The sequence below is a fragment of the Trachurus japonicus genome, chromosome 17, assembly GCF_045865225.1.
Source record: "Trachurus japonicus isolate A0001 chromosome 17, Traja_1.0".
NCBI classification, from domain to species: Eukaryota; Metazoa; Chordata; class Actinopteri; order Carangiformes; family Carangidae; genus Trachurus; species Trachurus japonicus.
This window is the reverse complement of record NC_140923.1, coordinates 15,969,999-15,982,640: the sequence shown is the minus strand read 5'-3', so window position 1 is coordinate 15,982,640 and position 12,642 is coordinate 15,969,999. Positions and strand designations below refer to the sequence as shown.

Here is a 12,642-nt window from a genome sequence, read left to right as displayed (position 1 = left end):
GGAGGTTTTCACAGGAGGACTGACAAATCCACAAGAAAAAACATAAACTAAAGGACTAACACTGCAACATAATATAAACATTGCATGGTTCATTTGTTTACACTGTATTAAAGCAATCGAGAACCTGTAGAAACATCATCAATGTAAAATGTACCGAAGCACACATGACAGTCCAGACTTTCCTCCTGACAGATTCGACTCCAGTACAACAGAGGAACGAAACACAAGCCCAAACTTTATGGGACAACAGCTACAATTAGGAGCATACTTTCATGAGGTTTTCCTGAGTGCACGTTGTGTTCAGGTAGTCATTACTTTGGCGAAACTGTGTGTTAACCTGTCACCACCAGCAGCAGCAGCAGCAGCAGCAGTGTTTGTCTCCTCGAGGCAGCTGCTGCTGTGCTGGAGCTGCTGAAAAGTTCAGTTTTTTGAAAAGCAGACCTGCCATCTTTGAAGCCCACGGCTGCAGTTCATTTCTAAAATATGACATTTCAGCTTTGAGGGGAGAAAATCATACAGTTTGACATTCAGCTATTCTTAAATAAAGTTTAACTGTGAAAAAAAACCGTAGCTATGACTTTATGTTTGTCAATATCAGTTACTGTAGCTATAGGCTATCTGCAACAATCCTGCTCATTGCTAACATGGGGACAAATAATATAATCATTTTTACATAATAGCTCAGGGACTCACCTCCAATGTGGACACAGCAGTGGCATGTTGTGACCTGGCCAAGGGGGCAGTTGTCGGTCTGAGAAGTGAAGCTCACTTCCGCGTTCAAAAAACTGCAATCCCCTCGGCTTCCTCTGGGGGCTGGTGTCAGAAGGGAGCATTCCCCATAGACCCCCATGTTACAGTTTTTCTCAGTCGCTTTGGTGCTGTTCTCAGATCAGAATGAAAGTTCTCATAACTATTAGTTCAACCTCCACAACATGTAGTCATTTGTCCACATCATAGTAGCAGTTTCTCCTTCCTCTGAACAAAGTGCAAATGCTTTTGGACATGTATCAGTTGCTCTCATACAATTCTCTGCTGTTTTACAACATTATCATTTGTTTATGTCATGTCAGTCAAAATGAACTATACTTTTGAACGCTGAATAGTCTTTCCCTATAAAACTAATAGTCCTCATTTCATTGCTTGAGTCATTACATACAAAATTGTTGAACTAGTTTTCAAACTAATTTTAAATGTTGGGAGAAGCTGTGAATTCAATTATTCAAACATTTAGAGTAAGGAAGAACAGGTATGTATGGTATTGGACAGTAATTCAGCACTAAACAATCTGCACTGCTGTCATTGTGTCAGGCATTACTGTAAGATACAGTGGGATGAGAACTTTTTTAATTTACATTTAGACTTACAGCTTCACTAGAGAACAGATTTACTGTATTGTAATGTATTACAGCAACCACATCTTTACAGTACGGTGCTGTACTACAGCATTTTACAAGTAGGAAGCACTTTTACAGTATTGTACACTACAGTAATAATGGTTGATGCAGTACATGTACTGTACATTACTGTACTTTTACTCTGCATCACATAGGATTACAAGACAACCTCACAAGAGCTGGAAGAGACTGAGCCCATTACAAACAATGGCATCAGTTTGAAAGAGATACAATGTAAGGATGACATTTACTGTATCTTTGGGAATATTGAATATGAATATCGCTACAGTTGACAGAGTGATGTAGATGAAAATGTGACTGGAACGTCTGGATGTGCAGGAATGATTTACAGTACTCTGTAGGTTCAGTTACTATATGTACTGCAACATTGTTTACGTAAAGTTGTACCCAAAGAGTGTTTCTTATGTTTTGTTGTAGATGACTGTAGTGTATTTTTTCCTTTGCACAACGCTGTGAACAAATCAGAATTGCAAAGAGCATTACTGTATGCAGTAGAAATGTGAAACATACATATTCAGTATCTCCACTAAATACAGTAATGTGTAACTTTACTGTAGTTTTCACATGGCTGTACTAGTAGTGTATAGTGCTGTCTGGAGCATTTTCAGGTATCATGACTTTTTGCATTGGAAAACACTTAGAGAATAAAGTGTCCTAATGAAAACATGACAAAGCCGTTTGACTATCTTGTTCATAAACGATGGTGTCAGGACTTCTCATTTTGACGACACTGACAGTTTCATTGACATGAGTACTTACTTTTGAGCGATGGACAATCCATTTTGAGCAAGTGACGCGCTTTTGCAGGTCATCCACTAGGTTTTGCAGTTTGTGATAATTGTTCTGAGAAATGCACTAACTGTTGTGCAAATGTTAAGAGTGATGTGAGAAAAGCACCAAAGCGACTGAGAAAAACTGTAAAATCGCCGACTTTACATCCTCAGTAAACATGTTAAAAGCCTGGTGTCAGAACGTTTTTTCGTCTCAATCGATAGTTTCTACCCCCACACACACTCTGAGGGGGGTGAATTTTTTTTAAACTCTACCGTTTTACTGTTATTAGGTTAAAACTCTGGCCAATTAGGGCGCGGAAACGTTGAGTGACAGGTCCGCGCAGCTCCGTGGACAGCTGCTTCGAGGCCAGTGGGCGGGTTCTCGGCCGGCCAATCCAACATGGCGCTGTTCAGGCCGCCATATTTGAGTCACAAAAACGACTCCCCAAAACCAATGGGTGACGTCACGGACGCTACGTCCATTCTTTTTACAGTCTATGGACCTGACCAATAGCATGGCTAAGTCTATGGTTGTGACTTGTAGCCTACCTACATTATGATAACTGAGCAGAGCCGCCGCCCCGGAACATGGATTGTGAGGAGCCGTTTGCCAGACAAGTTACCATAATACATCCATGCAAGTTAACTTACACGCGCTCTCTCGCCGGCTACGCACAAAACCTACGTATTGAGTTATTCCTGAAGGCAGCTGCGCAACTTCTCTGGCAATATTCTGTGTTAAACTTGTAAAACTTACGACTTTTACTTCTCAAAATTTGCTTTCTAATCAACAGTAGGCTGTAGTGTATTATCCACCTGTACTTTTGCTTTAATATCTTAAATTATTGTATGTTCTTCTTTGTATGTGTGCCTTTTCTGGAACTCAAGGAATGTGTGAATCGATGTCCTGCTTAGAAGTCATCTGACTCCATGGAGTATGTCTGGATCAATGTGAATGACAGGTTCTTTTGTTTTCTCTTATGGCTAAGTTTGTGGGAAACACGACAGGGGGTTTTTCGTTGGCCTGAAGGTTAAGGGGTAGGCTAAAGGTCATTGACCACCTCGAGGGGAGGCTCCTCTCTGTCTGGAGAAGGTGGAGTGTTGGAGATATGCCAACATATAAAAAGGAAGGTCTTTGAGTTGAAAGAGAGAGATCTCATTTTGGACCAGAGATGCTCCAGGATTCAGCATTTTTGTACACTGATCTTCTTCTTGTTAATAAACTTATTTTTTGAATACAAGCGAAGACGTGTCAGCGGTGATCCCTTCTTTTCATCAACACATCAATATACCACAAGGCCTACACACGTCTGCGCATGCGTGTAATAGGCTACCTATCAGGTGATTATCCTGCGCATGCGCCTAACGTAAATGACTGGACATTTTCAGTTTCCAGTTTAAGAAAATACTCCATGACTTCGCAATTTTTTTTTTATTTCTTTATTATTTTGCTGCTCCGATATATGTTTAATTAATTGCCTATTTTGTATCCTTCGCTCCTTTTCTGTTACTGTTTAGTGCTGTTTTGTTTTGATTTCCTTCTTGAATCCCCTAAATGTTTTTGCACTTAATTTCTCACCTTTATTATTATCCTGATTGAGAGTAGGCCTATGTAGGCCTATTTCTTTAAAACTTTTTTTTTTAAGTAAGAAAGAAAATACTCCACTGTCACCACAAGTACGCTATAGCATATGATGAATGCAAACGAGTACTCAAGCTTTCCTATTAGGCTCTGTGTTCTTTTATTTTTATGTGAATTTACTTCTGACAAGCACATTAAATAACTTCTCTGTACGATAATGTGTTTTGTGAGCTCAGATGTAACGAGAGGTGTTGCTTCCATTTTAAATATCATTAATTCATGTCAGTTTCAATAGAGTCTGTGTTGCTCACCCTGACGGCATCACACTGAGGTGCAGAAATCTGGACACAGCCATTTATTTCTGAACAGGTGGTTGAAGGTTGGTTGTTAATTTTAACTCTGAGGGAGTGTATTTAAGTCAATACAGCGTGCCCTTGATTTACAAAAACAAGTAGGCTATGAGAGTGATGTGTGTGGGTTCAGGTCTGGGTAGAAGGTGGCAACAGTGTTGGATTAGTTATTTTCTGAGTGTGTATATTAATGATAACTGAAATATTCTTCTTACCATTCATCAAACTAGACAGACGTTTCAGGAGCACACCTCCGTTTTACTATTCTAGGCTACATCTCTGATTCATTTGAGGTTTTGCACATGTTATCATACAAAACACATATTTTTGGTGATTATGTGTGAATATAAAATGCACAGATACAGCAACAATTAGCTATGGAGCATAAACCGGTGCAACATGCCAGCTGGCACACTGAGGCTCAACTACATGCTGCATCTTAACTGTACACTGGGGGATTAATGTGCTGAATACTGTGAGCATTTAAACAGCAGGCCCTCGCTGCTAAGGTTAAACGTCCAAAAATGTTTGTTGTTTACTTCAGGGTAGTAAATTGGAGCTCTGCTGCTATTAACACTTGGTTTTATACATTTTCTACCTTAAGAACAGATGTGTCTCAGTGTGTGGATTGTTAAACCGGATAATTCATGAGTTTTGGGTTGTTTTTTTTAAAATCCTTTTTATTTAAAACTTCATAAAACTAAACAGATGAAGCGCTATGAGGTTTAGAGTTACAGAAAACTGTGGAAAACAACATTAAATACACTCAGGATAACTCAAATTGAAACAGAGAATGTACAACAGAGAGGAAATCTTACCCGCTGATACATAATCTACATAAACTACACCTGCGCTATCACACATCTATACATACCACACTTTTCTACAAACATACATACACAAAGGATTTAAACCACATGTTCTAAGTTGCTTGGCCCTCTATAATTGTTCCCCCTTTATTATAAAAATTGACCAAAAATAGGAAACTTTCAAATTGTGTGAGAAAAAAACAGATTAATTGTGTAAGAGCTTCGATATGTTCCGATCGATGTCATGATTTTGTGATGAACTGATGAATTGTGGAAGGTTTTGGTCCATTAAGTCCAGAAAACATGGAGATTGCTGTGTTAGTCCCATTTTCTCTTATTGTCTAGCAGAAGCTTTTTGTTCTGTTGTTATGTTACTGTTAGATTTTAATGATGCTGGCTCATGACGCTCTTGAGGAAGTCTTCAAAGCGTGGGGCTGCCACCTTGGCCGGCTCATCAGCGGCGGGCTCATCTGCAGCAGCAGCAGCAGCAGGTTCAGCGCGACGCAGGCGGCAGTTGAAGTCGATCTCTGGGTCACAGTCGGGGTCGGGCAGGATTATGCCGTCCTTCGGGGGCTCTGCGCCGGACGGTGAAACCGATTTGCCGCAGTCGGGGTCGTATGGATGGCAGGCGGGCTTGGCCGGTGCCTTGAGGTCGGCCTTGGCCTTGGCGCCAGGCTTCACTGGGGTGCAGTCTTTGTCATAGTGCACATAGCAGTCGTGGCCGTCCTTGGTTTTGCCGAGGACACCGAGCTTGTAGCGGACCTGGTTGATTGATCAATTGATTGATTGATTTTTGTCTTTGGTTCAAAACAGATGAAAAGCAGACTGAAGACAGCAAGTGAAAGCATCATGGAAACACTGATTACACTTCACTTCACTACATTATTTAATAAATGAAATGAAAAGGAGGAGACAATTAACAGAACCACTCAACAAGTACGATTACACTAAGTTAGTCAAACAGTGAACTAGTTAATCCTAGTAGACGGACTTCAAATTCAGACCTGGTGCTCGGGGATCTTGGGGGGGGGCTTGCGCAGGGCGGCGGCGGCCTTCAGGATGCAGAACGGGTCGGAGCGAGGGTCGCAGGACAGAGGAGCGGCCGGAGCTGCGGGCTGGTCGCTGGCGGGGAACTCCAGGACGGGCTTGGTGAGGCCGGACAGCTTGGTGGCGGTCAGCGGGTTGCAGTCGGCGTCGAACAGGGGGTTGCAGTGCTGCTCCTTGGGGGGCTCCTCGGCGGTGAGGGGAGCGGCGACGTTGCCCACGCACAGAGGATCGACGGCCGGGTCGCAGCTGGGGTAGAGCAGGTGGTAGAAGCCGGTCGGGGCCTTCTGCACCAGGAGGGGGTGGCAGTAGGGGTCCTTGGGGTCGCATTTGAGGGCAGAATAAGACGGGGCGGGGCCGGGGGCCGGGCGGTAACCGTAGGCCGCTCTCAGGTGGTACTGCAGACACTCCACGTCTTCGGCGTTGCAGATCCTCAGCAGCTCGGTCTTCTGCTCGGCGCTCAGGAAGGGCTCCAGCACGGGGGCGTAGTAGTAGAAGCCGGTGGGGCCTTTCAGGGGCATGGGCAGCATCGGGGTGAGGATGGGGGCCGGGACCTTGGCGGGAGCGGGCTCGGGCTCCGCGGCCTTGTGGAGGAGCGGGAAGAGGCAGTAGGGGTCGAGGTAGGGGTTGCACAGCCTGACCGGAGCAGACTTAATGGGGGCGGGCATCATGAGGGCGGCGGTGGGCTTGCTGGTGATCTCTGAGATGCACTCGGGGTCGTCGGAGTCGGCGCATGTCTTGTAGATTTCACTGAGGTGCTTGAGGTAGTGGTTGAACGTGGGCCCCTCCTCTGACCGGTGCTTGTTCTGCAGATAGGCCATGTACAGACGATCCAGATCCTCAATCTGAAGAGCGTGATGAAAGGGAGAGACAAAATGAATAAATCCTCTCTGATCTAGAACGACTCACATGCCACAGAGAATAAAATAGAGAATGAATCTGAAACTAAAGGAATTCAAATGAAGCTTTTGATGGATGAAAACTTTCAGGCAAATCCTCTGTGGAGGAATGCGTGCACTTTTTCAGCTCGCTAGTGTCTTGTTACTCAAACCATGCAGCCTGACTCATAAACCACAGAGGTCTCGCTGGTGCTGCGAATACATGCCGGAGCATGAGCTGCATTAAAAAGTATTGTCGCATTTTAAGAGGATAATGGAATATTAATATGTTTATATAACTATAGCCTGAGCAGTGAAGCATTATTCTTATGAAAAATAAGTAATTCCTTAAATCTCTCTCTCTCAAAAAGCAGCAGTTTGAATCTGTCCTTCTTCAAACTAATGACGCAAATAGTTGCGTCACTTTTTAGGAGAAGGAAACTGTTTCATAATCCTGACCGAGGAGAATCTGAATAATTAATATGAAACAAATCCCACTCACTCCCTCCTGGTTGTGGGTGTCCATGAAGTGTTTGTACCATCCCCAGAAATCTGGCACACGTTTGAGCTGGGGCAGAGCCAACATGGGGACGTTCCTTCTGTTACGGACAAGTGTCTTCAGGTTGGCCATGGCCTCGGCCTTCACGTCGCCTGACACTGGACAGGAGAGGGAGAGAGGTGAGGTTAATAAACTGTGCTGTGTGAGTGAAGAAGAGCTCTCTCAGTGCTCATAGTTATTTTTAATTGACTGTTTATGAGCATGGACAAGAGAGTGTGATTGACTTTCTGTCTTATTGACACCACTTTCATTATGTGAGATGAATATGCAGTTGGAGCCAGCAGAGAGTTAGCGTAGCTTAGCATAAAGACTGAAAAAACATGGGGTCAGCCCTATGTTCCCACAGCCCTATGTTCCCTCAGGTTTATGTTGCCTCATTTCTAAGATTTTTCTTATTCAAAATGAAACTAAGTCAAGTCATTTTTATTTTAAAGGGATGATTCAGAGTAATTTCAAACTAGGGTCCTTTGCACCATGACCTACACACTTTCTAATGCTTTGTTTACTACTACTAACACTATTTGTACTACTGTAGAAGTTTGTTGTCTAAATTGCACTAACTCATGGAGATGAGTTTAATTTCGGTATAAGGGTTCGTCACTCAACCCTATGTTGGAGTAGCGGTGTTGGAAGGGGTCAGCCCTATGTTCCCAGATTTAGCTAAAAGCTACATTACATCTGTAGTCAACTGCTACTGGATAATAGGTTGGGTGTGACTGACTACCAAATTGGGAGAAATGGGGATCAAATCTGATGCAAATTGGCCATAAAGGAAATGTGGGAACATAGGGCCTAATTTTGGAAAGAAAAAGAAAAACCTTAGAAATGAGGGAACATAGGGCTGTGGGAACATAGGGCTGTGGGAACATAGGGCTGTGGGAACATAGGCACGCTCCCGAGACGGCTAGCCGTGTTCTGTTCAGAGGTAAAAGTCCACATACCAGCAACTCTAAGACTCTGTAATTTACATTTACATTTGATAAAAGTAAGTGTATGCTGCCTGTCATATGCTCTATTTCTGCTCTTGTGTTTAACTCCTCTATCTCTATATTTACCTTTCAGCCACACATGTGAAATCAGTCTTATCATCAAAAGCAAACTGTGTTTTGTTTGTTTGTGTATTTAAAAAGGCTTCCTACTTTTGATGAGTTTTGTTTGTGGAATAAGATACACAAGACGTTCTTTGGTGTTTGAGTTTAGTAGGTGGACGACATCACAATGTTTGTTGCTGCTGTTATTTTATCTCCCCACTTAGAATTCATATGAGGCAGCTCAATACAACAACAACATCACTATCTATGGACAAACTGACTCGCCTTTGAGATACAAACAACAAAAAACAGAGACTCTCAGAGTTTCTTTGGCAAGTCCAGACCAACTTAAACAACTATTTAAGTTGTTTGTCCCTGTGTCCAGCAGTAGGGCAAACCTCTCTGTGGTGATGATAAATGATCGTTTCTTTTTGTTTTTAAACCATCCATTCACCCTGCAGGGTTTTTCAATATGTTACTTAAACCATAATAGCCTAATTATTAATTATGAATTGTAATAACTATTACACCACTATTACATTGGAGGTCACCTAACAATAAAATGTAACTAAGTGATGTGAGAAGATGAGCAGCAGTAACTGGTTGTTCAGTTTAATTGTTTGTTAATTTAAAAATCAGTAGCCTGTTGAAAAAATAGTAAAAATGCTAAATATGTGCTTGTTTTTCTTAGTTTGGTATCATATAAGTCACATAAAAGCAGGAAATCTCAGCACCACTAAACCTGGACTACAGGATATATGTATAACCATTAAACCTTTCTATCAACAAATAATCTCTGTTTTTCACTAGACAGTGTGGGCGTGTTTCTGTGATACGAGCCATAAGCATTGATGTTGCATCTGGAGTTGGATGACACAGGTATCTTCTTTTAAATGTCTGTGATTTGAATGACTAAAAGGCCACTGCAGCCCACATGCCACGTCACTGGTCCTTACCTTCCTCCTCCTTGCGCTGCTCCACTGGAACCGCCCCCAGAAACTCTGTAAAACAGCAGCAGCAGCCACATTAGCAGCAGTGGGGATATTAGTTGACTGGGACCAGATGTTGAGCTTTCCCCCTTAACATCGGGGAAAACGCTGATCTGCTAATAAGCCCCTGGGTGAAACACGGCAGGTGCTGGGGCTGTGGCGCCCCAGAGCAGGCTGCGTCCTGCAGATTAAACGCTCCACACCCCCAACCCAGACCCATACATGTTTAGTTAGGCTTTGAAAGCCAGAGCAGGGGGGGGGGGGGTAGTTTATACAACTTATGGGGGCCTCCTTAATGCTATCCTGTAAAAACTACAAAGCGTGGGCCCTCACAGAAACCAATTACCAATACACAGTTAAAGCAGAAGATGGGAAGGAGGGGACATGTCTGTGTGCATCCCTGTTTCCACAACTTTTGCTCCAGCGGGGGTTTCCTTCAGAAGTTTATGACTCTGAGAAAACAGCCGAGTCAGCTGATTATGGCAGGAACTTCCAGCTTTATTAATATGGAAAATCTCCCAAAGGGGCAAAGATGAATGTCTTTTTTTTTTTGTTATTTGTTTTATGGGAAGAATATCTTGCTCTTAGCAGGACATGCAACTTTACAGTTAAGGAGATAAGTAATGGTGTCTTTACACCTCTGTGCCACAGATTAATGTGCCAGTGCCCTGGGCTGTAACAAGGACTTTAGAAATAGGCTACAAAGGTCATTACTCCTAATTCCTCTTATACGTCTCCATCTCTTATAAAAAGCTTTGACCAAAAGAACAGGGGGAGCAGAAATACTAAATACTAAAATTACAGATGAATTATTGGCTAAATGCACCTATAGTTTCAAAAGTTAAAGTATTTGTCATGTTGACAAACAGCCCATGTGATTGTGATATTGTTATTATGTTTAATTAACTGTATATTTTTATATTTTACCACTAATTTGTTAATGTTAAAGTGCCATTTCACAGTTGAACTTGGTCAAAATGGAGATTGTTTAACTACATTACGCTGTAAACTGATTGAACCTGTAGAAGACATGCTTTAGAAACAGATCACATGTTCTCAATATAACCTGGAGTTGAAAGCAGTGATGTAAAGTACATGCAGTTTAATTGTTTCCTTCCCACCTGTCTGCAACTTAGTATATGAATGTGACAAAGACCAACTTTAAATTGGTCAAACTTTGCAATTAAAGTCTCACCTGGTAATAAAACAATCGCTAACAGGAGCCCTGTGTGGATCAGGGAAAGCGATGGTCGTCCAACTCGTGCCATTTTCAGTCTTATGTGCTTCCTGAGGGAAAAGACAGAAACAATATTCAGTGCTAATGTTGGAACAGAGCTGCATTTGCAAGATACATTTCTGGCGGTGACTTTACAATGCGGCGACTCGACGATTGATCCCTGCGTCTTTTTGGGGTTTTTGTTTAGTTTTTTTTTCCAGCAAACTGTTGGATATAAGAATCCATGAGAGGACAATGCACGGTGAACAAAGACACAGCTTTTTATTTAACTAGTTGATCCCAAGACAATAGTGAGGATTGGGGACATGCTGTAATGGAGCTTTTCAGGGATTAGTGAGAAAAACAAGACTCTTCAATTCAGAATATCAGAATATCAAAAAAGAAAAAGACTGTACTGAACAATCAAACAGGCAGAGGCTTTAGATGTACTTTTCTATTACTGCATGGGTGGATGAGGAGTTACAGCTGCTGTGCTCACAAAGAGAGATTGTCTCCTATAGTTTCACTCAGGCTCAAAGAAGCCGAGGACTTTCTTTCTCACTTTTTTCTCCCAGTGGAAGATGGAAGTCTCAGGCGTGAAGTGAAACATCTGTCCTTACCTGCAAAGGTGCTGAAGCTGCGGCCTCCTGAGATCACCTCTCTTGACGGGGGGGTGGGGGGCCTTGCTGCACAGTGGTCAAAGCTGTGTGAACCCTCTACCTCTCGGTTCCCCTGTATGGGACAGACGGCCAGGGAAACATTTTTAAGGAGCTCACTTGATCATTAAAAACAAAAAGGCATGTCGTAGGGCTCCGGCGTGCTGTTAGGCGCTCCGGGATTGGCTCCTGTGCCGACATCCATCCAGCCAATGGGGGTCCTGTAATTAGAAGAGGCGAGCAGCAACGACTGCTCCCAGTGGAGAAACATTAACAAGGTGCCATTTAGCGGCCGGCTCTCTTTCCTCACAGGTTTGGAATTTGGGGTCATCATCATACGAGGTGACATTGTATTTAGTTGATTTTTCAGATTTGAAATTTACATAAATAGCACAGTGGGAGTGGACTGAAAAAAAACTGTAAGCTATTAAATCCACACAGCTGCAGGTCTATGTTACAGGAGCGCAGATGTAAGTGCCTGCAGCGATCACAGAGGTGGTGCTGATTAAACAGTGGAAACAGTGGAACAAGAAATAGTCCTGGTACTTCCCTGATGATACAAAAGAGACGATGTGCGTTAAAACAACCCAGTGACAAATAAGTAGAAGTAAATAACAAAGACTTTCTGTACAACTGTAGATAAATAAAATAAATAATCTTTCTTTTGTCCATCTCCATGAGAGGAAAACTGGCTGCAGAGAATAAAAACTACTCCTGAAATAATAATTGTGTTGCATCAGTATATTGACAAATATGTTGCTCAGGATACCACGCTTCATTTCACTGATGCAACACTATACAAGCAGCAGTAGCACCATCTATCTATCTATCTATCTATCTATCTATCTATCTATCTATCTATCTATCTATCTATCTATCTATCTATCTATCTATCTATCTATCTATCTATCTATCTATCTATCTATCTATCTATCTATCTACTGATTATGATTCTGTAAGTTACTCTGCACAGACCAACAGAGAGTTTCAAAGATGCGTCTTCTTCACACATGTGTATGTTTTTATTCAGCAACATGGAGGCTGGAGCTGGAGTCGTTAGAGGAACGAGGCCTCGTACAGCAGGTCACTAATGAAGCAAACTGCTGCTGCTGTTGCTGTAGAAGCCAGAGCCATTAGGACCAGCATGCCAACAGCGCTGTTTGTTTGGTCCTGGTGCTTGGATTGTGCCACGTCGCCTGCACAGCCTACAGCCTGCGTCAGTGGAATATACACAACATGTGTATAGGAGCTATGGAAACAAGAGACAGAGGCCGACTGTTTGTATATACAGTACGTGTGTGTGGTTATTTAGATTGTGTATTGTTTAGAATAGAACAGTA

General features: G+C 42.5%; 1 protein-coding gene across 1 annotated transcript; it reads right to left on the bottom strand.

The window, feature by feature from the left end:
* Positions 1-4,796: 4,796 nt before the first annotated feature.
* and2 (actinodin2) lies at positions 4,797-11,307 on the bottom strand. The gene is made up of 6 exons (XM_085804896.1): positions 11,267-11,307; positions 10,626-10,717; positions 9,383-9,442; positions 7,354-7,502; positions 5,934-6,818; positions 4,797-5,691 (listed from the first exon to the last, which is right to left on the bottom strand). Exons 4-6 carry the CDS (start codon positions 7,480-7,482, stop codon positions 5,314-5,316), a joined length of 1,392 nt encoding a protein of 463 aa, XP_085661022.1. The 5' UTR covers positions 7,483-7,502; positions 9,383-9,442; positions 10,626-10,717; positions 11,267-11,307; the 3' UTR covers positions 4,797-5,313.
* Positions 11,308-12,642: the final 1,335 nt, after the last annotated feature.